Source organism: Lagenorhynchus albirostris, chromosome 11 (assembly GCF_949774975.1).
Source record: "Lagenorhynchus albirostris chromosome 11, mLagAlb1.1, whole genome shotgun sequence".
In the NCBI taxonomy this organism is placed as follows: Eukaryota; Metazoa; Chordata; class Mammalia; order Artiodactyla; family Delphinidae; genus Lagenorhynchus; species Lagenorhynchus albirostris.
This window is the reverse complement of record NC_083105.1, coordinates 9383705-9408750: the sequence shown is the minus strand read 5'-3', so window position 1 is coordinate 9408750 and position 25046 is coordinate 9383705. Positions and strand designations below refer to the sequence as shown.

At 57.6% G+C, this 25046-nt stretch overlaps 1 protein-coding gene and 1 long non-coding RNA gene across 3 annotated transcripts in view; one reads left to right on the top strand and one right to left on the bottom strand.

Moving 5' to 3' along the window:
* Positions 1–19489, top strand: part of MGAT3 (beta-1,4-mannosyl-glycoprotein 4-beta-N-acetylglucosaminyltransferase) — a 30807-nt gene extending 11318 nt beyond the window's left edge. The window contains exons 1-2 of one of the 2 annotated variants that reach the window (XM_060165446.1): positions 13023–13394; positions 14655–19489. In XM_060165446.1, coding sequence (XP_060021429.1) covers positions 14656–16257 — 1602 coding nt within the window. In that variant the 5' untranslated portion in view covers positions 13023–13394; position 14655 and the 3' untranslated portion in view covers positions 16258–19489. Of the gene's footprint in view, positions 1–13022; positions 13395–14654 lie in introns of those variants that run through there. The other variant, XM_060165444.1, reaches the window with a different exon arrangement.
* A 1141-nt stretch (positions 19490–20630) lies between these two features.
* LOC132529579 (uncharacterized) overlaps positions 20631–25046 on the bottom strand; it is a 33384-nt gene continuing 28968 nt past the window's right edge. The window contains exon 2 of the long non-coding RNA XR_009543503.1: positions 20631–21201. This is a non-coding gene — a long non-coding RNA (uncharacterized LOC132529579). The remainder of the gene's footprint in view (positions 21202–25046) is intronic.

Genomic DNA, 25046 nt, shown 5'->3' with positions numbered 1-25046 from the left:
AAGGGCATTCCAGGCGGAGGGAACAGCCAGTGCGAGGACCCTGAGACGGGTGAGCCTGGGGTGTGGAAGGGCTGGGAAGGCAGGGACTGTGGCTGGAGTCAAGTGGACAAGGGAGGCGAGGTCAGCAAAGATGCAGGGACTGGGCCTGTGGGTGCAGAAAGGAGCTTGGATTTTACTCTGAGTGTGATGAGGGGTTTGCGCAGAGGGATGTGGCCTGATGGGGATTCGCAGTGACAGAATTGGTGGGCTCAGTGCCAAATGAAAATGCAGGGCCCCTTGTTCAAAAATTGAGAATTTCAAGACAGAAAATAAAGGGAAGGCGGGGCCGGTGAGGAGGAGTAGAGGCGCTTTGGAGGGAGGCGCCAGTAGGCCCAGCAGCGCCCCAGCCGGGCCATCCAGGCACGCGGTGAGGCTGTGCGGAGAGCCGGCATGAGCTCAGCCTCGGAGATCAGAGGGCTGGTCTCTGTCAAGGTGCTTTGGGCGTTACCCCGTTTAATTCTCCTGAGCTGAGGGGCTGGGATGATCCCACGTTGTAGACGGGGACTCTGAGGTCCAGGGATATTGAGTGACCTGCCAGGATCACACAGGGTCGAGAAGACGCAGGGGCCGGATTTGAGTACAGTTCCGCTGGAGTCTGGATTCCAGGGAGCTGCTGCCCCACTGCTCTGTCATTGAGGGCTCTCGCTCCTGAGAGACGGGGCTGGGGGCATCTCACATCGTGCCGGGCCCAGAAATGAGTTCTTGTAGAGGCACAAAGTGCTCAGCCCCGGCCTGACTGGCCTTGTTTTTCCTCACTGTGAGTCTGGGAGGTGTGGGTGTTCTGATTTCCATTCCACAGATGTGGAGACTGAGGCAGGGCAGGGCTGGCCTCGGCCCCTGGACTTGTCTGCTCTGGCCGCCCTCTCTTCCTGACGGGCCAGGGTGGGTCATTTGGGTCTGGAAGGCCGAGTGGCTGGGAGGTGGGCCAGGAGCTGCAAGCCTGAGGTGCAGGGGTCTCTGGGGGGGTTTCCTCCCCACTGGCCTCAGTGGGCTACGTAAGGATGTGAGCAATAGGCCTGCGTGGGGCGGGGCTCCGTCCACATTCGCTGAAGGACTGGCAGCGTGTTACTGTCATGAACTGGAAGAAGCCGGGTTCTTCTCAGTCCTTCAATCAGAAGCTCTATTAATGAGTAATAGTCTGCCCAAGTCATCACTGCAGCCTCCTGCTGCCTAGGCTCCACCTCGGCTGGACCCTGGCCTCCTCTTCCTTCCTCCTTTCTCTCCCTTCCGGCACCGGCACCACACGCCGCCCCGCCTCTCCCAGCCCTTTCCCTGCAGAGATGACCCAGCCCCTGGGCCCTTGGGACGTCCCCCTACTTGGGGGTGTCCTCTCAACTCTCCTCACTCGGGCCTCCAGCCACCCTACTGGGTGGGGCTGATCCTATGTGACAGAGGGAGACACTGAGGCACAGGGGGGCTGCAGGGCAGGCAGACAGACCAACAGGAAGTTTCTCTCCCGAGCAAGCTGGGTGGAGGCGCCCCTGCAGCGCACGCCCCCGGGAGGCGAGGGCTAAACTGCATTGTGAGGAGGGGGGAGGAGGAGTCCCAGGGGTGCGGGGCAGTGTGTTTAAAGGCCTCTGATGCATCCCACCCTCCAGCAGCACGAATGCTGGCAGCTCTGCCGGCCAGCCCCCTTCTGCGCCGGGGCCTGATTTACGGCTTCACCCTCTCGGGAGGACCCCGGAGAGGGCCATTCCTAACACAGAGAACTAATGCCTTGCCAGTGGTGGACTTGGACGTGGAGCCAGGCAGTACGGTAGCTGTTTGGGGGTCTCTTCTGAGCCCTCTGATTTCTCATCCCTGGCCAGCCTCTTTTCCCACCCCCGGAGAGCTGGGCCCCCGTGCGGGTGAACGGCCCAGGTTCTCCTAGTGGGCAGAGTCGGATTCAGACCCGGGTCCCCCAGCTCCTCTCCCCGCCCCCAGCCCCCTCTTTGTTTGAGCCACTGGGTCCCACCAGTGGAGCGAGTTTGCTTCTGAGCTCTTCTGCGTGGACCTCCGTGTCCCATCCGCGTCCCGCTGGACGTGCCCAGCAGCACCTTGGGAGTCAGGGCACAGGTCACGGTGAACTTCTGCCCAGAGAGCGAGCAGGGAGAGACTCCAAGAGGAGTTGGGCTCGTGGTCTACTGAGCGCAGGGCACCGACAGGCCCCTCACCTGTGACACGGAAACGCCGGGTGCCCTCACCTCCTTGGCTCCTGGCTCTGGGGAGCGGCTCCCGCAGCGGGAGGCTGCCTTGCCCTGTCGCTTGGTTATTGTTTGTACCTCGTGGATAGAGGTGAGGCCACCCGGCTGGGAAGAGGTGGAGCCAGGAAACCAGCCCTGATGAAGGGCAGAGCTGGTGTCAGGCCAGGCCAGAGTTGGCTCACCGCATCGCCACCTAACTGCTGCTGCCTGCGCTCAGCTTGGGGGTGGGGGGACAGCCTCCAGGGAGAAACAAGCCATATAGGCCGGGAGGGGGTCGGGAAGCACGGTACAGCCGCCGGGATGGGACACTGCCTTACCTGTGGCGTGCCACGCCGGACCCAAGGCAAGTACTGGGTCAGGTGAGGGGAGGGTGGGCCTGGGGGTTCCAGGGAGGTGCCAGGCAGAGATCAGGGTGGGGTGGTGGGTACCGCGAGGGCCCAGGGGCTGGTCGGCCACTCTGCTGCCGCCTAGAGGGTGAGTCAGGCTGGTCACTCAGACTCTGAACCCCTCTCCTCGCCTGTGACGGTGATGGGGGCTCATGGAAGGATCAGATTAGAGCTAAAGCACTTAGTGCACCTGCCAGAGAGTGGCTCTGGGATAGGCCTCAGGTGGGCGCTCTTCTTCCCCCCTTACGGTGACAGGCTGGTAGGGGTGGCCACGGGCGCGGTGGTCTGTGTGTCCCCAGGCCATACGGCCAGGCCCAGCTGGCAAACTGCAAGCAAACAGAAACCCCTGAGTGGTGGGTGCAGGCGCTGTGGGGCCCTCCCTCACTGTCTCTGAGCTCCAGGCCAGCAGGGCTAGGGAAAAAGTAAAGGGCAAGGTGGGGATAGAAGTTGAAGAGAGGGAGGGTGTAGGCAGGAGAGCAGTACACATGGGCAGGCGACAACCCCTGGCAGGGGTCTGCAGGAGTCAGGTCCCCTAAGGAGCTTCAGGCCGCCAGAGCTCCTGAAGTCCAGGCCTGGCCTCAGAAGTTTCTCGACTTCTTAGAGCACCAGACCCCCTTCAGGCTACTGGAGACCCCGACACGGGACCCTGTCCAGGTTGATCTGTTCCCATTGGAGTTGGTAGGGGATGGGAAAGGGCTCTGGGGCTCCTTCAGCCTTTCAGGGAACCCTGGGTTTTGTGAAATGTGTTTTTTTTGTTTGTTTGTTTGTTTTTGCGGTACGCGGGCCTCTCACTGTTGTGGCCTCTCCCGTTGCGGAGCACAGGCTCTGGACGCGCAGGCTCAGCGGCCATGGCTCACGGGCCCAGCCGCTCCGCGGCATATGGGATCTTCCCAGACCTGGGCACGAACCCGCGTCCCCTGCATCGGCAGGCGGACTCTCAACCACTGCGCCACCAGGGAAACCCTGACATGCGGTTTTAAGTCAATGCAGCCCAGCCTTGAGAGTGCCACGGGGGAAGGGGGCGCTCACACTGTTCCAGGGGGAGTCGGGGTGGGGTGGGGCGGGGAAGCTGCCGGCAGAGGGGTTTTGGGAGGGTGCAGCTGTCCTGGGCACGGGGCTCTGGTGGCTGGTCTGGGCGCATGCCAGAGCCAGGGAGGACTGTGACCCACAAACGCAGGCCCACGGGCTCCTGCTGGGGGCCGGGGCAGACGTGCAGGGGCCTTTGACCCGGGCTAGGCTCAAGGCAGCAGCCTAGACTTTGTGCGGGAAAGCCTGAATGAGAAGCCGCAGCGGTGGCGTGTGGGTGTGAGTCCTGCTGCTGCCAGCTGAGTCTCAGGCAGGTCCCTCAGCCCCTGTGCCCCTCTCCTCCTGCCCAGTTGCCTTGAGGATAATGGAGTAAGGCCAGCTCACGCAGCGGCCGGCACCCGTGGCACTCAGTAAGTTCCAGCTGCCCTGAAGAAGGCGGTGGTGATGGACGCGCCCTCTCCTGGGAGGAATGTTCCAGGTTTGCTGGTCTCCAGCCCTGCCCAGCCCTGCCCAGCTAGAGGGTGTAGCTGTGTTGACCTCAGTAAAGAGGTAAACTGAGGCCAGCTCAAAGAGGTGAGGACTTGCAGTTTGGGACAAGCAAAGTGGAGCCAACTATGAGCGAGTCTGTGGAGGGTTTGGGGCAGGTCGTATTTACGGGCAGGGACTGTAGAGGGGAGAGTTCAGGGAGGGTTTGTTAAAATCAGAAACAAAAGGAGACCAGCCTTAAAAACTTCTTGAGCAGACAGGACCAGTCTAGTCACACAAACAAAGCTCAGGGCTTCCCTGGTGGCGCAGTGGTTGAGAGTCCGCCTGCCGATGCAGGGGACACGGGTTCGTGCCCCGGTCCGGGAGGATCCCACATGCCGCAGAGCGGCTGGGCCCGTGAGCCATGGCCGCTGAGCCTGAGCGTCCGGAGCCTGTGCTCCGCAACGGGAGAGGCCACAGCAGTGAGAGGCCCGCGTACCGCAAAAACAAAACAAAAACAAGCAAAGCTCATCTGGTCCACTTTGTGAGACCAACTCGACCTGGGTCATCTTCCATTCTGCCTCTGGCGAAACTTTCCAAGGGTTTTAGGAGGCAACCTCTGATCAACCCTCCAATCCAAGAAAACCCCATCGCTCTCAGTTTTCTGGAAATCCGACATTTACGGGAAATCAAGTCTCCTGGTCTTTAAGTTTTGTCTCCCTGAGGGCACATGCGTGAGACTCCCTTTTACATCCTCTGGTTCTATTTTAGATTGAAAATCTTTCGCAGCAGCCTTGGTCTTGCTGACCAAGATGGGGTGCCCGGGCTTCTGCCTAAGGAGCCCCTGAAGTGTGGGGAGTGTCCTTGCCACTCCTCGAGGCCCTACACCCCCTCACAAGACTTGGGGCCCCTGCTTTGCTGCCGCTGCACTGGGGTTCCCGACACACAGGCCCAATGCCTGGGCCGCTGTCCCCACTCTGCGCGGTGGCTCTCTCTTGACCTTGGGTCTCGGCTGAAGTGTCCTCTCCTCCCTGATGCCTGGCACCCTGTTGGCCGGTTCTCTCATTTGTCCTCTGTCCCCCACTGGACTGAGCTCTGTGAGGACCTCATCCCCCCATCTTGCTCCTGCTGCACCCCCAGCTCCACGCCCGGGGCCAGTCTGCTCTCTCCACCCACCCCAGGACAAGGCAGAAGCACCGGCGGCCCGACCTCGGTCCTCATATGCCCGCAAGGCCCTCTCACAGCCCCAGGGTGGCTTCCCTCCAGCCTGGCCCGGCGCCCCCAGATCCCCATGCCTGAAGTTCCGCCGTAGTGCTCCTTGCTCTGGCTTGTCCCGGACACTCACTGAACGTCTGTCTGTCTGGGCCCCGGGCCGGGCGTGGGGAGCGCGGGCCCCACCTGGCTTGGAGAATTCACAATGTGGGAGCAGAGGCTGGCGAGGCAGGGGACCAGCCCAGTTGCTGCTGGGGTTTGCCGTGACAGGGCAGAAGCAGGGGCTGGAGGAGGCAGTCCAGTGGTGCCCGGTCACATGGAGGGGGGTTAGGGTTAGGGCTGGGGCTGGGGCACCTTGGAGGGGTGCCGGATTTGGGAACACCTGTTCTCAGCGCCCACAGAGCCCTTTCTGTGGGGTGTTTGTATGTCTCTGCGTCTAGCCCCTCTCCTTGTCCCCAAGGCCACCCAGGAGTCCCTGCTTCCACCTCAGAGGCCTTGGTCTCCCTCCTCCTGTGACAAACGTTCACCGTGTGCCCCTCACCAGCTGTTGTTTCACGCACACTTCCTGTTCCAGGCACTTTAGATACGCGGACCGCTCACCACAGCCCTGTGACGTGGACGCCATTATAGCCCCATTACACTGATGAGGAAGCCGAGGCCCAGGGAAATGGCGAGGCCCTGCCGTCTGGCTGCAGGGTCTGGACACTGCCTCAGGTGGCCTCTGTGCAGATCCAGGCCTAGGCCCCGCCCCCAGGCTTGGGGCAGTGTGTGTCCCGGCCTCGCACTGACCACCGGCACCTGCCTGTCCTCCACGGCTCTGCTACTCTTCTTCCTTCCCAGACTTTCCCCAGGTCCCGCCTCCAGCCCCCAGGCTCGGTCCCAGGATGTCTGGCCCCAGTGCCCCCGGGGCCGCATCCCTCCCGCTCCCTCCCTCAGTCACCTAGTATTTAGCAGGTACCTCATCAGCAGCTCACCACTGCCCCCTCGCTTCAGCACCACGGCTGTCCTGCTGTGTGTCCTCCCTGCCTCAGCTCCTCCACAGTCTGTCTAATGCTGGGCGGTCCAATGGAGTAGCCACTAGCACACGTGGCTATTAAAACTGAAAATTAAATTAAATTTTTAATTAGTTCCTCAGTCTCCCCTGTCAATTTCAAGGGCTCAGTAGCCACACGTGGCTAGTGGATGGTGCATGGACAGCCCAGGCCTAGACGTTTCCACCACTGCAGACTGTGCTGTTGGACAGCTCTGGAAGCAAACAGATTGATCGCCCTGAGGCACAGGCTGTTGGGGTCGCTCCACTCGGAGCCTTCAGTGGCCTGGGGCTCAGGCCAGGGTCACCTCCCCCTGCCCCCTTTAAAAGTGGAGGCTGTGTGGGTCTCAGACCCTGGAGAGCACTGGGGTTGCACAGATGAGCAGAGGAATGCTCTATAAGTTGATTTACCCTCTGAGCCTCAGTTTCCTCATCTGTAAAATGGGGACAATGATTCCTACCTCCCGAGATGGTTGTGAGGGTCAAGTATAAGTAAAACCCCCAGCTGACAGCGGGCACAGGTTTAAGCACGTGCTAGGTGGTGACCATCGAGTTAACGTGAATAAGGCAAGGCGGAGGCAGCGTTCAAGACAGGGGTCACAACAGCTGTGAACTTCGGTTCTGGACGGTGGGAGCCACTGCAGGCTTCTGAACACAAACGCCCCACCGGCTGGTGCCTGAGGATGACTCATCTGTTTAGCCTCCAGTGCTGTCCAATAGGACATTCTGGGATGGTGGAAATGTTCTATATCTTCACCACCCATGGGCTTTTGGGGACCAGAGGCTGATGTCCTGGGTGGGCCAGTGACCGGTGGGAAGAGGGGAGGAAGCCCCAGGGAGTCGAGGGCGGGTCCCAGCCTTGGAGACTAACTTTCCCAGGCACGTGCTAGCCACTCTGTGGGAAAGTCCTCAGGCACCTGAAGGGGCTGGGGTCAGGCGGAGTGGGGAGGGGTTTGGAGGAAGGAGAGAGAGGGCCAGGGTGCACAGAAGCTTGCTGTGGAGTAGCAGGGAGGGGGTGGGCTTCAGCATGGGCATGGGACTGAGCCTTCAGCCAGGCGCCCACCCTGGAGCCGAGCCAGCAGAGAGAGTGGGGCCCAGACCCTTGTGCCCAGGGAAGTGGCCTGGGTGCCCCGTCCGGCTAGTCCAAGAACTGGCTCCCAGTATGGCTCTGCCTCGCCCCTCTCGGCTTTGGTGTCCTCATCTGTGGATGGGAAGAGCAGCAGCTGCCCCACCCCCAGCCCGTGGTAAACAGGTTTTCCAGCACATTCTGGTCACCTGGGCAGAGGGAGTTCTTGGCTAGGGCTGGCCCCTTGAGCCGATTCCCTCTCTCTGGGGAGTGCCAGGGGAGCAGAATTCCTGGGGACTGAGGGTCATGATACACCAGACCCTCCCTTGGCCAAGACATCCATGCTTAGCCTGGGACAAGACTCCCAAATCTGCAGCCCCACTGGGCTCCAGGTCTACCTGTTGGCAGGTGCAGGATGCTCGGGGAGTCTCAGTTTCCATCTGCTTCATTCCCACAAGCCCTGGCTGGCTGAGCAAGTAGCTTAGCCTTTTATTTATTTATTTATTTATGGCTGTGTTGGGTCTCCGTTGCTGCGTGTGGGCTTTTCTCTAGTTGCGGCGAGCGGGGGCTACTCTTCGTTGCGGCGCGTGGGCTTCTCATTCCGGTGGCTTCTCTTGCTGCGGAGCACGGGCTCTAGGTGCACAGGCTTCAGTAGTCGTGGCTCGCGGGCTCTAGAGCGCAGGCTCTGTAGTTGTGGCACATGGGCTTAGTTGCTCCACGGCGTGTGGGATCTTCCCGGACCAGGACTCAAACCCATGTCCCCTGCATTGGCAGGCGGATTCTCAAAAACTGCACCACCAGGGAAGCCCCAGCTTAGCTTCTTGAAGCCTCCATTTCCTCATCTGCAAAACGGAGACACACATATACCTTCCTTCAGTGTTGGCCGCATGAATGTGCCCCTGATTTCTCTCCAGCCCTTGCGTCGGCAGTGCCTGGCTCACGGCAGGTTCTTGGTAAATGTCCGCCAGCAGCCTGGATGATGTGCTGGTGTAGGCTTGTTTTTTGTGGAGCCTGCCTGATGGATATGAACCAAGGGAATGAATAAAACAAGGAGAGACGAAGGAATAAACACAGCGTCAGCTGTTTCTCCCATCTTGCCAGAACCCTGGAATCTATCATATTCTATAGCCACCTCCTCTGCGTGTCTTCTCCGTGTGGGATTATGGGACCTCACGTTGGAAAGACCTTTATTTCGTTTCAGAGTCGGGTGGTGGTTGCCGTCTTCTGATCCCTGAGACACTGATTGCTTCTGCTTAGCTCCAAGGAAGAACCCAGAAGTGGTAGCGGAAGTTCCAGGGAGGCTGATTTAGGCCAATAGGAAGAACGATTTCTAGCAGCTCAAATGGCCTGGGATGGGCGGTACTAAGGATTGGACAAGCAGAGGCCAGATGGGCACTTGGCAGGGCACTGGCCTAGGGTGAAGGTTTGGGCAATATTCTTTTTCCAGGGTCCTTCAGACCTTGGGCGAGGAGTCTGGACCCTCTGTGGGGCTCCAGATTTCCCAGTTCTGGCCTCGGTTCTGAAAGCCAGATGAGTCACTGAGAATGCCCTGCAGGGTGCTGGGGGCCCGTCAGTAGTAAGCAGCCCCCCCGTTGGCCCAGTCCTTTAACAGAGCTGGCCAGGAGCAAGGCCTGGCACACGGAGCTGGCAGAGCCCTTTGGTAACGTGGGGCAGAACTGGGATTGGGTGGAAGCCAGCCTTCAGCTCAGAGTCACGATGCCCTTTGAAGCAGATGGGTGGTGGTGAGGGTCCGTCCGGAGGTACTTTTAGGTTGGGGGTTGTAGATGGGCCAATTCCTGCCAGGAGTGGAGGCTGAGGGTGGGCTGTGCGACCTCCAGAAATACCCCATGGATATTCCAGGAGCACCCTGAGCACCTACTAGGTGTCGGACCTGTTCCCTGCTGGCCCGTTCTCCCAGTTGGAGGAGTTGAGTGCCCTGCGGATCTCCCAGAGCTGAGGACCCAGGGATCACAGCTGTCACCAGGGTGCTGTAAGGCAGGTGGGGAAGGGGGCCAGAGGGTGGCAGACAGGGGAAGTGGCCATTAGGACAGAAGCTGCTGAACCACAGGGGAGGCTGGCAGGGGCCAGGGTGACGCTGGCCAAAGGCATCCCAGGGCCGAGCTAGGACCCTGGTCAGCGCATGTGAGCTCAGGACCACGGAGAGCTCCACAGGAGATTCCTGTCCCCCGGTGACAGCTGTCAGGGTGCGTCTGTACCCGGGAGGCTGCTGCCCACCTGGCTAGCCCCAAAGTCACAGCCTGTGGCCTCCAGGGAGCACCTGTCTTCTCTCTGGCCAGGAGCCCCCACCGGACTCAGCCTGAGCCCAGACCCCAAGGTAGTGACTGGGTCGTGGGGTGAGGCTCATCTGCTCCGTCTCACCTCATAATCGTATCAAGCAAAGCCCAAGGAAAGAGGCCACAAGGAGAAGGGAGAAGTGGGCAGCGGGAGGGAAGGAAGAAAATCTGCCCAGCTAGAACCTTCTGGGCATGGGCATGGCTGCAAGTCAGTACAGAAAGAGGAGGCCCAGGGTGGGCTGGTCCTGCCACTATCCTGGGTCTGGGTCAGCCTCCTGCATCCATGATTATCTAGCTACCAGGAAGCACCTGGCCCATCCCCCATCCCCTTCACGCCGGAAACCCAGGCCCCTGGGGCTGGGAGCAACTCACGGAGCGTGTGTATGTGTGTGTGGGCTCTTCTAGGGAGGCTCCCAGAGAGCCTCACAGTTCTTCCCTCCTTTCCTTGGAGCCCCAGGACGCAGGTCACTCGTTTCCCAGCCCACCGCCCGTCAGGCTCAGGTTCTGTCCGGGCTTCACTTGGGCTCCCACTCTGCTCCTTGCTGCTCTTAAACAAGGCAGCACCCGCCAGGGCCCAGGCCCTGCCAGGGGCTCGGCTCCGAGCCTTTGCACGAGCTGCGCCCCCCCGCCCGAAGTCCCTCTCTACTTTTCTTCCAGGCGGGAGAATAACACTAATGGTAAGAAGAGCTGAAGCTTACTGGGCTCTTACCATGTGCTAGGTACCCTACATGGGTTATTATTCGACCCCCATTTTCTAGATGAGCCAAAGGAAGAATGTTATTCACCTGCTCCAGGCCACACAGACAGGAAATGGCAGGGCCGGGACTGGAGCTGGGCAGTCTGATTCTAGAGTCTGTGCGCGCGCACGTGGCTGAGCGCGTGGAGGCGACTCTGGAGACCGCGGCCTCCGGGGCTCGTGTCCACCTGGGGAGACAGACATCCGCGGAGATGGGCTGAGCATGGCGAGCGCTGGGAAAGGGGCAGGGGTGGGGCTGTGCATTGGTCTCTCCGATTTGGTGTCTCATTTGAAGTGGGCAGGGCAGCACTTAGAGAGAGGGCCCTGCAGAGAGAGCTGCCTCCAGCCCCAGCTCTGCCATTGCCCATCTTCATGGTGGCCTCCGCCATGGGGTGGCCTCCGCCCCAGTCAAAAGCTGGTCCATCCTGCAGGTCCTGGATCCACCGAATGCGACTCCTCGCTCACACTTCACATCCAGGTCATCGGCAATCCAGCAGAATCTAACCGCTTCCTGCAGCCCCGCCTCTTGCCCAGACAATGCAGTGTCCTCCTCGCCACTCTCCCTGCTCTGCCCTCAAGGCAACAGTCTGCCGTCGGCCAAGCAGCCCGAGTGAGGCTGTTCAGGCTGGAGGCTCCGCTCAGAATCCTCCCGTGAAAGCCGCACTTCCGGCCACGGCCCCGGGCCCCGTGTGATCCGGCCTGTCCACCTCCCTCCGCTCTGCCCTCCGTGTGTTTCCTCGCTCATGGGCAGCAGACGCTCTCCTGGGCGCTGGCTGTTCTGTTGCCCGGAGCCCGCTGCCCCTGCACCCTCGTCCTCTGGCCTCGCTCTTCTCCGTGAGGCCCTCCCTGGCCACCTGATGACCACTGAACCTGCCCCCTCCTGTCCTTTACCCTGTTTCAGTTTTCTCCAGAGCACGACTCTTTGTAACATACCATATGATTTGCAGCGGTCCCTTGCCCTGCACAGGCGGGGGTTCTTGTCACCCGCGTCCCCTGTGCTCCCAGGGCCAGCACAGCGCCTGGCACCCAGTGGGCTCTCAGTAAGTAGTCGCTGAGTGAATGGAGGAGACAGGTTGGGTGACACCCCGCGGGGGGTCGTGTGGGTCAAATGCAATTGTGTCTGTTCCATCCACTGGGTTGTGTTCCCTGGTCACTGGGGGACTCTCCGTGGGACCCTTATCACCCCACTGGGGTTGATCTTGGCAGATGGAAGGGACCCAGGACAGCTTTACCACTGGATGAAATCCCATTATTGACCCCACAGAATCGAGTCTGACCCTTACTAATTGTGTGTCCCTGAACAAGCTATGCCATCTCTCTGGCCTCGGTCTCCTCGTCCGTATGATGGAGAGGACAAGGGTACCTGCTGCGTGTTGGGGGAATCCAGCGAGGACATGCGTGTAATGTGCTCAGGACAGTAGCTGGCCTGTAAGGGTCAGCAATCATCCGCTTTATCGTTACACCTGATGGTTCTGGATGAAGCTTTATAACAGAGGTAGAAATGCTGGAGCTGGGGCCAAATTTGGTCCCATGGCTTTAGCCCACAGCCAGGCCAGCTGCTCCAGGGAGGGCTATGGTCTCAGCTGTCAGGAGGGAGAGGCTGGCTCGGGAACAGAACTTATGTTCAGGTCCTGTTCAGTCACCTTCTTAAGGTTCTTTGGGGAAAGTCTCATCATCTTTCTGAGTCTCAATTTCACCTGTAAAAATGGGGCGTTCACAGTCCCCAGTCTCCCAGGGGTGGTGAGACTTACATGAGACCCCGGGTGCCAATGCTGATTTATTTATTTGTTTTCCTATTAATATGCCATTCAGTCTAAAAAATGTATCTGAAGCACTTATCAAAATACTTGAAGATAAGATAAAAAGGGATCGGGCCAAGAAGAAGAAGTTTAAAAAACACAGGCAGCTGTGTGTGAAAGTGTCCTGGAAAACTTGGCCTGTGACGCACTGACTTGCTCTGGGCCAACCACTGTGTGTCTGTGAGCCTCCTAGCGGCCCGAGCGATGAGGGAGACACACTCGGTTCCATGATTCTTGGCAGCAAGCCAGGCTGGGGCCTTATCAAACGGCCTCACCCTGAAGACCCCAGTGATTAAGAGGGGGATCCCAAGCACTGGTGAGTCTGTCCTCTGAAGCGCACAGCTGGCCAGGTGTAACTAGATCCTGAAAGCCAACCTGACCAGGGAGCCAAGGGGCAGCTGGGTCAGTGTGACCTCAGCAGGGCTGTAGGGGCCCCTTTGCTCTAAGCAGGGAGTTCACTTGCCTCCCTGAGTTTCACTGACCTTCCTAAGGCCTTTGTTCACTGCCGCCAGGGAATTTAGTCTGAGCGGCAGCCCCGGCCTTGCCCTTCACAGCTCACGGCCAGTTCAGTCCAGCAAGGGCTGGGATTGGGGTGCCCCACAGAGACACGCCCCAAGTGGGGACAAATAATCCGCCAGAAGAATCAGGGCTGCCTTGCCAGGTCCTACAAGCCCTCGGGTGGGTCACTCTGGAGGCTTCTGCAGTGTCGCCTTGTACCTAGTCCCTACCCCAGCAAGACCTCCTATCCGCCTGCCTCTGTTGGGCCTCAGCCCTTTGCCCCTCCACTCGCCCTGCTGGCCTGGCCTGCCTGGTCTCGCTTTGCCAGAGCAGGGCTGGAACCCATGGTGGGGAGAGGAACCTGGAAGACACACTTCAAAACGTTGCCAAGGAGCAGCCCTCCCTCCTGCCTCCCAGTGGAGACCTGTCCCCCCTCTGCCCCTGGGGCAGCTGACATTTAGCAGAGGTCAGGCCCTCACCCCTGACTGTCCTGCCTCCTATAGTCAGCTGTGCTGGCCCCCCGATGGCAGGCTCCAGGGCGTCAGCATTTAAACTGGAGGAGGGGGGACATCTGGGTCCTGAGAGCACAAGTACCGCCCTGGCCAGCGGGATCGGCGACTCGACTGCTTCTCACTAGCGTACTCAGGACTCCTCACCAAGGTGAGGCCGGGGAAGGCGGGCCTCCTCCACAGAATGAAAGGGTTGGTGGAGGTGGTCCTTAAAGTTTTGTCCTGGGTCCAACATTTCATGATTTTGTGCCTTATGACCATGTAGCTTAGAGAAAATTTATGTTGGAGTCTTCCAGCCTCGAGCTTTGAAAGAAGCGAAAGTTTATTGAGCACCTGCTGCACAGCAGGAACTCTGTGCCCATTTCACAGATGTAGAAACTGAGGTTCAGAATGGTGAGGAGCCTTGCTTAGGTTAGGATATGGAGGGGAGGGTATGGCAGGAAGGCACCCAAATGACCCAGAGGAAGAACCAGAGACGTTAAGGGGAAGCCACAGAAAGGAACATTTTAAGGGAAGGGACAGCGTCCCCTACACAGGGATCTATGGAAGGGGACATGAAAACACCAGGTGCCGAAGGCCGGTTTCTGTCCCAGCCCCTCCCGTGACTCTGTAGGTCATCCCGACCAAGTATGATAATAATTATAAAAAACTGAGAACAGAAAAATTGCATGTAAGACTGGTGATACACCTCAAACACATGAACTGTTTATGGCTGGATATCAATCTGCTGCCTGGCAAGGGGTAATGAAGGGGAACTTTTACTTAATTTGGTTCTTTAAATATGTTAGAATTAGAAGTGTTCCCTTGAGACCTGGGAATTTTTTCAGTGCAAAAGGTTTGTAAATATAGCCACAGAAAAGATAGATAAAGAGACAGAGAGATGGACAGATAGAACGAGAAAGCACTGTGGGTGGTGCAGGGAAGGGACCCCACCTCCGCAGCCTGCGACCCACTCTCCCCCTCCCTTGGGGCCTGGAAGCCCCCTGGGGCAGGTTCTGCACTGCAGGGTTGCGCTTTTCCCAGGATGCATCTTGTTCCTGAGGCAAAGCCTAGCAATGCAGCTGGTACAGTCAGGGTGGGGCGGGCAGGTTGCCAGGGGTATGTGTGGTGACCTGGTGGGCTTGGAGGGGAGAGGTTGTGGGAGTGGAGGGGTCCTGAGCCTGGTGGGGTTTCCTTGATGCTGGGGCTTCCAGGGGTCCTTGGTGCAGTGAGTTGGACTCACAGGCTTGACTTCTAGGGGAGTCGCCTGGAGGTGACTTCCTGCAGGGTCACCAGGCGCTGGTCAGGACATGCACAAACACGATGGCAACAAAGCCCCTCCCCGTTCCCTCCCTTAGGAGAAGAGCCTCAGGCTCCCCTTGCCCGGGTCTGCAGACCCCTGACCCATCTGCTGTCTCCCTGTTTCCCGCAGGATGAAGATGAGACGCTACAAGCTCTTTCTCATGTTCTGTATGGCCGGCCTGTGCCTCATCTCCTTCCTGCACTTCTTTAAGACCCTGTCCTATGTCACCTTCCCCCGAGAACTGGCCTCCCTCAGCCCTAACCTGGTGTCCAGCTTCTTCTGGAACAATGCCCCGGTCACGCCCCAGGCCAGCCCCGAGCCGGGCAGCCCCGACCTGCTGCGTACCCCGCTCTATTCCCACTCGCCCCTGCTCCAGCCGCTGTCGCCAAGCAAGGCCACGGAGGAAATCCACCGGATGGACTTCGTGCTGCCCGAGGACACCACCGAGTACTTCCTCCGCACCAAAGCCGGGGGCGTCTGCTTCAAGCCAGGTACCAAGACGCTGGAGAAGCCGCCATCAGGGCGGCCAGAGGAGAAGGCAGAGGCGGGCGAAGGCGCGTCGGCGCGGGGCCCGGGCCGGCAGCTGCTGAGCGCCCGGGAACGGCCGGGGGGGCGCGGCGCGCGGCGCAAGTGGGTGGAGTGCGTGTGCCTCCCTGGCTGGCACGGGCCGAGCTGCGGCGTGCCCACCGTGGTGCAGTACTCCAACCTGCCCACCAAGGAGCGCCTGGTGCCCCGGGAGGTGCCACGGAGGGTCATCAACGCCATCAACATCAACCATGAGTTCGACCTGCTGGACGTGCGCTTCCATGAGCTGGGCGACGTGGTGGACGCCTTCGTGGTGTGCGAGTCCAACTTCACGGCCTACGGGGAGCCGCGGCCGCTCAAGTTCCGCGAGATGCTGACCAACGGCACCTTCGAGTACATCCGGCACAAGGTGCTCTACGTCTTCCTGGACCACTTCCCGCTGGGCGGGCGGCAGGACGGCTGGATCGCCGACGACTACCTGCGCACCTTCCTGACGCAGGATGGCGTGTCGCGGCTGCGCAACCTGCGGCCCGATGACGTCTTCATCATCGACGACGCCGACGAGATCCCTGCTCGCGACGGCGTGCTCTTCCTCAAGCTCTACGACGGCTGGACGGAGCCCTTCGCCTTCCATATGCGCAAGTCACTGTACGGCTTCTTCTGGAAGCAGCCGGGCACCCTAGAGGTGGTGTCGGGCTGCACGGTGGACATGCTGCAGACGGTGTACGGGCTGGACGGCATCCGCCTGCGCCGCCGCCAGTACTACACCATGCCCAACTTCCGCCAGTACGAGAACCGCACGGGCCACATCCTGGTGCAGTGGTCGCTGGGCAGCCCCCTGCACTTCGCCGGCTGGCACTGTTCCTGGTGCTTCACGCCTGAGGGCATCTACTTCAAGCTGGTGTCCGCCCAGAACGGCGACTTCCCCCGCTGGGGTGACTACGAGGACAAGCGGGACCTCAATTACATCCGGAGCTTGATCCGCACAGGGGGCTGGTTCGACGGCACGCAGCAGGAGTACCCGCCGGCCGACCCCAGCGAACACATGTATGCCCCTAAGTACCTGCTCAAGAACTACCACCAGTTCCGCTACCTGCTGGACAACCCCTATCAGGAGCCCAAGAGCACAGCAGACGGTGGGCGGTGGAGCAAGCGTCCGGAGGGAAGGCCGCCCGCCAGGAGCAAATTGGATGTGGTTGAAGGCTAAGGCTGCATGATCTTATAGGGCCGGTGGCCAGGGTAGGGGGGTGGGCGGCTGCCGCCCTGTTACCTTCCTGTCTCCTTCCGCCGTCTGGGTGGCTCTTAAGAGAACCAGGAGTGGATAGGTGGGGGAGTCTTTCCTACTCAAGCCCTTGTGAATCCAGGGTCAGGCCCGTGAGCTCAGAAAACATCCTTCCTCATCAGGAGAGGAGAGCAGGCCCTTTCACCCCTCCAAGAGTGCTGCAGCCAGGAGGTGCCAACGGAGAGTGCACGGTGGTTACTGGGGAGCGGGGGAGGGTGGGGAAGGGAGCCTGCAGGAACTCCCTAGGGCAGCCAAGTGGGAGCTACGGTCCCCTCCGGGGAGAAGCCCACCATTCGGCCTCCTGGGGCTTTGGACCTGCAGTGGGAAAGGGGGATGCCGGGAGATCCCAGGGCTCTGTAAATAGATGCATTTGGGCCCAGGAGGAAGAAGGGACACCAAGGTCGGAGGGGATGAGAAGTGGCAGCTGGAAGGAAGCCCGGGTGGATGCTTTGTAGTGTCCTCAGGAGTGCTGGGCCAGAGGGAGCAGGGACCTCCACCCCGCTGCCCCACAGGACACACTGCACGGATGGCCCTGTGCCCCCAGCCCCTCCGGACCTGACACAGGTGTGGGGCCTGGGGAAGCCTGGGAAGTCTTCCTTTTGGTTCCAAACCTGGCCTTGACATTCCTTCTTACTTTTGATATCGCTGTCTTGTGGGCTGCCCACCCAGTCCTTGCAAGACCAGGAGTCCAGTTCTCAGGGTGGGATGGGACTGTCAGCCAGCCTAGTAAGTCAGCCCTGGAGGAGGAGCCTCCTCCTCCCCCATCACCCCTTCCCACTGGAACCCACAGCCCCAGCTCTCCACCATCTCAGGTGGAGTCACCCATGTGCCCCTCCTTGGGGCTGGCTAGGGGCCAGGAAGGGGCCATGAGGTTGCCCTGGGCCCAAGAGGGACATTAAGGCCAGTTGTATGTTATCTCATTCCTTAGTTGCCTCGTGGGGGAGGGGGATGTATTGTTAGAGTAGATTCTAAGCTGCTGTAATTAAGAGACCCCCAAATACAGTGGTTTAAGCAGACGGAAGCTTGTTTCTAACTTAACTCTCCAGAGGGAGGTTGTCTGGATCTGGTAGGGCAGCTCTGCTTTCCTTCATCACACTTTCCAATTCTGGGTAGAGTGGTTGCTCGAGCTCCCACCATCACGTGTGCATCCGTGTCTGAGGGAACCAGAAAAAGGCATGGAAGCGCACACCCTTCCTGTTAAGAGCATGAGCCAGAGATGGCACAGTCACTTCCAATGGCATCTCACTGGCCAGGACTTAGTCACATGGCCACAGGTAGCTGCAAGAGAAGCGGGAAAAGTAGTTTTCAGCTGGGCTGCCCTGCTCATTTATTAAAGGAAGGAGGAGGAGAGGATGGATATGGGTACAGGAGCATCTCTGGCACAAGGGGAGGAGGGGAGGAGGGGAGAAATGACTGTTGTAGTTGTAGATCCTGCTCGCATGTTCAGAGCTCCTGAAACCTGCCCCTGCCCCCCTCACTGCCAGCCCAGGGCTGGGGTGCAGTGAGAGCCTGCCGCTGTGGGCCGGGAGAGACGCCCCCTCCCCGAGGTCCCCTCAGATGTTTACCCAGTGATGCTGGATCGCAGAGCCTGCCTGTGGAACTGTACGTGTTTGTGCGTGTGTGCGTGTGTGTGTGTGTGTGTGTGTGTGTGTGTGTGTGTGTGTGTGTGTATTTATGGGCATGGGTGCATGCTTGCTGTATACTTGTACGTGACTGCGTTGGTGCGTCCCTGTACATATATGCTTGTGTGTGGATGTGGAAGCAGGGCCCAGGCCACCCTTCCCGAGACCTGGAACCTGGGGCCACACCTCCTGCAACTTCCCAAAATGACTGAGGCAGAAAGCAAGCTGGGGAGCCCGGAAAGCCAGGCTAAAGGGGATGTTGGGTCCGTCTGTCTGTCTGTCTGTCTTTCAGTCCAAGGAATGAGAATCCTCCCGACCAGAGTGCTGTAGGGCTGAGAGCCCACCACGACCCCCCGGCCCCTTCCCTCCATCCCAGCCCCTCCAGCCTCCAGCCGGGACTTTCTTGGGGTGTCTTATTGGGGGTTTCCTGATGGGTCGGGAGAGGAGGGCGTCTCCTTTGCCATAGCTCTGCCTGGGGAGGCGCCCGGCGTGGGTGCGGCTCGGGGAGCTGGCCGCAGAGCAGCCTCGGGCGGGCGGGTGTGAAGCAGGTATGGGGGTCTCTGTTGCCCCCACTGTCCCTCCCATTGAGGGGGTGTCCCGAGGGAACCCTTCCCTTGGAGGTAGAGCAGCCCCCTTCTCTCTGGCCCCTCTTGCAGCTAAGGGGCTCAAGAAGTCAGGGTGTCCCTGTGGCTCTGGGTCACCCAGGCCAGGGTGACCTGGCTTCACCTCCAGCCACCTCTGCTCCCCGGCGGGCGGACAGTCTCTGGGGGCTTCTGACTCGTGCCTGAGCCCCAGCCCAGGGCCCCCCTCCTTGACAGCTTCCTCACCCTATGCCCCTGGCACCCTCTGCTGCTGAAGGGATGCCCCTGTCCAGGCTGTCAGGGGTCCCTGGCCTCCAGTTCACCAGCTCAGGGGCAGGGGAAGGCAGAGGGGAGGAGCTCAGACCTGCCAGGCCCCACCTTCCCTCTCAGACCCAGGAGGGCCGGGTGCATTCACGGTCACCGCCAAGTGGAGGCCTGGCCACGGAGCGGAGCGCACGGCTTCCTGCGGGCTGTGGGGGCCAAGGCATGGGGTTGAAGAGTTTCACTTATAGGCACGTCAGACACTGGGAATTTCGGGGGCAGGGGAGCCCTGGGCCACTCCCCCAGTATGAAGGGAAACCAAACTGTGAATGTGAGCGCCAGTGCACTGCTGGCCCTGGCGCCGTAGCCAGCTTGCTTTCTCTGGGAACCACCCGCCCTATGGCCTCCAGACTCAAGGAGGCCCCGCACACCTCGGATCATGTTGGTTCCCATGGGCAGGCGTGGAAGAGCTTTGGGGACAAAGGTGACAGGGTGGGGAGACAGGACTTGCCCAAGCAGCGGGCAGGGTCCTGGGAAATGTGTAATTTAAGGACACCAATAATAATAATAGTATTATTTTTTTTGTAAGGGAAAATCAATATGTACATTCTGAAATCATTTTCTCTGTAAATGGTTGGATTTCATTTCACCCTTAAAGGGATGCTTAAAGGAGAAGATAATATTAATAATAAAAACAGCTACAAAGTCTGCAGTGTGTGCTTGAGTGGCCAGTTTGGGGGTGCTCTGGGGCAGGGAGGGGTGCGAGTGGGTAGCTCTGGTCTTGCTGGGTTGGTGGGGTGTGAGCCTTCCTGAGGACTGGACAGCGGTGAGGGAGGGGCCGTTCTGAGCATCTTCATTTAGACATGCAGTTACCCCCTTCCCTTGCCCAGACCAAGGGAGCATCTGTCCCTCTCACTGGTGGAAACGGGCCTGGAAAGGGAGGCGCTAACAGTCCTTCACAGAAGGACCTGGTCTGGCTATACCCACCCTCCTGAGGTGGGTGGGGACCCCTTTGGGGATCTAGATGAAGACTTCTGTGCCTCTAGTGAGAGTGGAGCGATTCTCCCACAATTGTGCTCTCAGCGGTCTTCCTCCCTACGCCTGTCAGGGGTCCTAAGGCCACACAGCCACTTGGTGGCAGACCAGGGCCAGATCTGAATTCCCAGGACTAGTCCTGTCACCAGCCCTCCGGGGCAGGTAAGGGCGGCAGCCTCCAGGATGGGTCATCTCCCCTGTGGAGCTAATCTGGACTTGTGCTGTGATGGTGTCTGGGCTGTGGAATGTGGGGACTTCCCCGACAGCTTCCTCTAGGCCTTCTGGATCCCGGCATTGTCCTGGGGAGGGGAGCCTCTGGGTATATTCTAAGGACAGTGTCAGAGCTGGTGGGAGCGGACACACTTTGAACTCTGCCTTGGTACCTCATGGGGTGGCTGTGAAGCAACTGTCTGTGGGGAGACTGAACCTAGGGATAGGAAGAGGAGTGACAGCAGTGTTGGTGGCTGGAGCAGGGGCTAATGCCTCCTGAGCCCCTGCAAATTGCCAGGCGCTGTACACACGTAAATCTGATGCCTGGACTCCCGGCCACACCCCCAAAGCCCAGGAAGGCGTCCACAGGTGCAGGATTGAGCGAGAGTGGAAGAGATGTAGATGTCGCATCTATCTGGAAGAGAGCGGTGGTGACCCACTTGCCACTTAAGATAAGCTTACAGCCCTTAAATCACACCTGAGGGAATTCCCTGGCAGTCCAGTGTTTAGGACTTGGCGTTCGCACTGCCGGGGCGGCGAGGCCGAAAAAGAAAAAAAGTCTGAGAGTGAATCACGACCATCATAAACATTTACAGACATTATTTATTAAATGCCTATTTTGTGCCAAACTCTGGGCTAAGAGTGTTCCCCCCCCCATCATTCCCATTTTACAGATGTGGAAAGTGAGGCTTGGACATATTAATTAGGCAGTGAATGGCAGAGTCAGTTTGCCTAAACCCAGAAGCTGAGCTCTTAACTGCCAAAGTGCACTCCCTCTATCAGCATCCACTCGGGGAGGAGGAAGGGGAGAAGAGGTGAGGACAGGATGGCAGTGATGCCTGCGTCAATGTTCAGACATCATCCAGGCTCCTAACTGAGCCAGGCACAGTGCTGGGTCACCGGACACTGAGAGCGAGGACAGTCCCTGTTCGCAGAAGGACCACAGTCAGTGGGGGAACACAGACAGGTAAGCACGACCTCAGGACGGTGAGGTGAGGCTGGCGCAGAGTCCTCAGAGCCCAGGAACCGGCATGGTGCTCTGTCCGTGAGCATCAGGTACAGCACTCCCCCTCCGCTGGCTGTCCAGGAGGGTGTGGGGTGCTGACAGGCTCCATGACCTTGGGAGGGACGCGTATTCCCTTCCAGACTCAGTCTTCTCTCTGTAAAAATGGCCCATAGAAAGCTTTACTGCACATAGAGGGTAAAATGAAATAAAGGGAAATGCATGGCAACCAGTTAAGCGCCATCAGGATGGAAGAGACAAGAGCAAAAGTGACGACTACAGTCAACACCAGTCATTAACCACCGCCCTGCCCAGTTCGCTTTGCAAGTTGGAGCTTCAGCTGTGTGCACATAAAACCCCCAAATCCCGAAGGCCCATCATCCTGGAGCCCATTGGAAGTCCCCACCCGTGTGCCCCAAATCATGAAACATCCACAAATCTCTGGTTAAAGCTCAAAGGAGTGAAAGGCCTTGCCCAGGGCCAGTCTTCGGGCCAGCATCCTTGGCCCCTCTCCTGCTGTTCTAGTGAATTTCCAGAGACTCCGTTATTGCAGGAAACTAACTCTTTCAAATTCATATAGTCTTTTAATAGTTTTTTTTCTTACTCTATTGCTTATTTATTGCTGTAACACAAACCACCCTGAAATTTAGTAGATAAAACAACAATCTATCTGCTCACAGTTCTACCATTCAGGCTGGGTTCAGCCGAACGGTTCTTCTGCTCAGCAGCGGGCGGGCAGCTGCTACAGGGACGCACCCACCTGCTCAGACCTGACCTACACTGTTGGTGACAAAGGAAGGGATAACGCACAAAAGAATGAGCCTGTCAGCCAGTCAGCCATCACATAGACAGACAGGCCTCCCCCAACCTCACAGACCCACTGAGAAGACGCTCTGAAAAGGACCCCACATCACCCATGAGGTCTACTGCCAAAAGAGCCATTGCCTGACGATGATCCCAAGGAGCATCACACAAACCCACATTAAGGAACAATCTACACAAAAAATGGCCCTTCATATATACACCCCCCTTATCGCCTGCAACCCTGTGCTGCAGTATTGGCGAGAAAAGCCCAACCCTGTATCAGTATCACAGACCATCTTTATATATATATATATAAATTTATTTATTTATTTATTTATTTTTGGCTGCACGCAGGCTTTCTCTAGTTGCGGCAAGAGGGGGCTACTCTTTGTTGTGGTACGCGGGCTTCTCATTGCGGTGGCTTCTCTTGTTGTGGAGCACAGGCTCTTGGTGCACGGGCTTCAGTAGTTGTGGCACACGGGCTCAGTAGTTGTGGCTTGTGGGCTCTAGAGCGCAGGCTCAGCAGTTCACAGACCATCTTTGAAGCACCTATCCTAGACTACTGAAAGCTTCCAGAGACAAAACGTCAACAGTGACACAGATCATTACCAGTGTGGCCTCAACATGTGGCCTGGTTGTCCCCATCATCCCAACTGGTCGAGGCCAGAGAATTTCCCAGTCAAGTCCAACCTAAAGATCAATCCAGTCTCAGCTGAACTGCTTTAGCCACTAAGCTGTGGGGTGATTTGTTACACAGCTAGTTGTGGCTCTACATAACTGATACAGTTTGTTTTCAGTTAATGACAGAAAAGCCAACCCAAACTAGAAAAGCAGAGAAGGAATTTATTGGCTTGCAGGGGGTAAAGTTCAGTAATGGCAAAGGCTTTGGATCCAGCTTGAGGCAGAGCTCAGTGTCACATTGTCATCCAGCTCTCTCTGTGGCTCAGCTCAGTTCCACATCCCAACCCATGTTGTCCTTATTCTCAGATGGGTTAACCCCATGCCTGCAAGATGGCTGTAGCAGCTCCAGGTCTCACACCATCTCATCTTGCATACTCAGCACAGAAGTAGAGCTCCTCCCCCTAAAAGTCCTATGCCTGGATCTCACTGACTCGGATGTGGTCATGTGATCATGCCTTGAGCACTGAGACTGGAGGGGGGTTGGAATATACTGATCGCCTTATTGAAAAGGAGGGGGGATGGTCCCCCCAAAGTGGGTGCAAAGATGTCACCATTGGTACAACCTCAACTTCCTCCATCAGGCCTTTTACCAGCCCTTGGTAAACTCCCTCTCCTGGATCATCTGGGAAATGAGGCTCTTCATAGGACAGACTTCCAGAGTGGTTGTGAAGATGCTCAGAGCTTGGGACAAAGCCTGGGGCACTGTGAGAGTACCATAAGTGTGAGCTATCATCATCACGACTACGTTCTCCCGCTCCACTTCCTCACGTGGTGCATCTGACACACGGATCACACAGCCTGTCTTAACACCCCTTCCCTTAGCCTCTGTGACTACTTCTTCCTCCTCCCTGACATTCCTCCTTGGTTGCCTTTCTGGGCTCCTTTTACGCCATGCACCCCTTCAATAAGGGGGCTCCCCATGGCTTAGTCCTGGGCCCACTGCTCTGCGTACAGTATATGACTCTAGTCAAGGTGGCGTCAGCTCACTCTCTCCAGGGAGTCCTGTCTCCTGAGCATCTGGTCCATGGAACCCACTGTTAGATGAGTCCCCAAGGTGTCAAGGTCACCTCAAACACCAAGGAGCCACATGGAACTCAGCTTCCCCACATGCTCTTCCTCCTGTTCTGTACTTTCCATCCCATTGATGACCCTTCATCTTCCTAATCACAACAGCTGGAAATCTGAGAGTCATTCTTGAATTCTCCCTAATAGTAGCTACCATTTATTGAGTACCTGCTATATACTGGGGACTGTGTTATGATCTAACCATCCAGGGTCCAAATCCCAGATTCCCACTTGCTAATCACATGACCCTAGATGTGTTCATCTCAGCATTTGTAAAGTAGAGATGACTGGGCTTCCCTGGTGGCGCAGTGGTTAAGAGTCCGCCTGCCAATGCAGGGAACAAGGGTTCGAGCTCTGGTCTGGGAAGATCCCACATGCCATGGAGCAACTAAGCCCGTGCGCCACAACTACTGAGCTTGCACTCTAGAGCCCGCGAGCCACAGCTACTGACCTGCGTGCTTAGAGACCGTGCTCCGCAACAAGAGAAGCCACCACAATGAGAAGCCCATGCACCACAATGAAGAGTAGTCCCCACTCGCCGCAACTAGAGAAAGCCGTGCACAGCAAAAGACCCAACGCAGCCAAAAATAAATAAATAAATTAATTAATTTTTTAAAAAAAGTAGAGATGACAACTCAAAGCGTGGGTTGTTGTGGGTATTAAATGATGCCTGTGAAGCAGCTGACACAGAGCTGGGCACCCAGTAGGCACTCAGGCAGTGCTACCTGCCGTGGGCATCTGCACTTGCTCTTTCCCATATCTCTTCCTCCCAGAATTTTTTTTTAAATTTTATTTAATTTATATTTTTATACAGCAGGTTCTTATTAGTCATCAATTTTATACACATCAGTGTATACATGTCAATCCCAATCGCCCAATTCATCACACCACCATCCCCAACCCCCCGCGGCTTTCCCCCTTTGGTGTCCATACGTTTGTTCTCTACATCTGTGTCTCAACTTCTGCCCTGCAAACTGGTTCACCTGTACCATTTTTCTAGGTTCCACATACATGCGTAATATATGATATTTGTTTTTCGCTTTCTGACTTACTTCACTCTGTATGACAGTCTCTAGATCCATCCACGTCTCAACAAATGACCCAATTTCGTTCCTTTTAATGGCTGAATAATATTCCACTGTTTATATGTACCACATCTTCTTTATCCATTCGTCTGTCATTGGGCATTTAGGTTGATTCCATGACCTGGCTATTGTAAATAGTGCTGCAATGAACATTGGGGTGCATGTGTCTTTTTGAATTATGGTTTTCTCTGGGTATATGCCCAGTAGTGGGATTGCTGGATCATATGGTAATTCTATTTTTAGTTTTTTAAGGAACCTCCATACTGTTCTCCCTAGTGGCTGTATCAATTAACATTCCCACCAACAGTGCAAGAGGGTTCCCTTTTCTCCACACCCTCTCCAGCATTTGTTGTTTGTAGATTTTCTG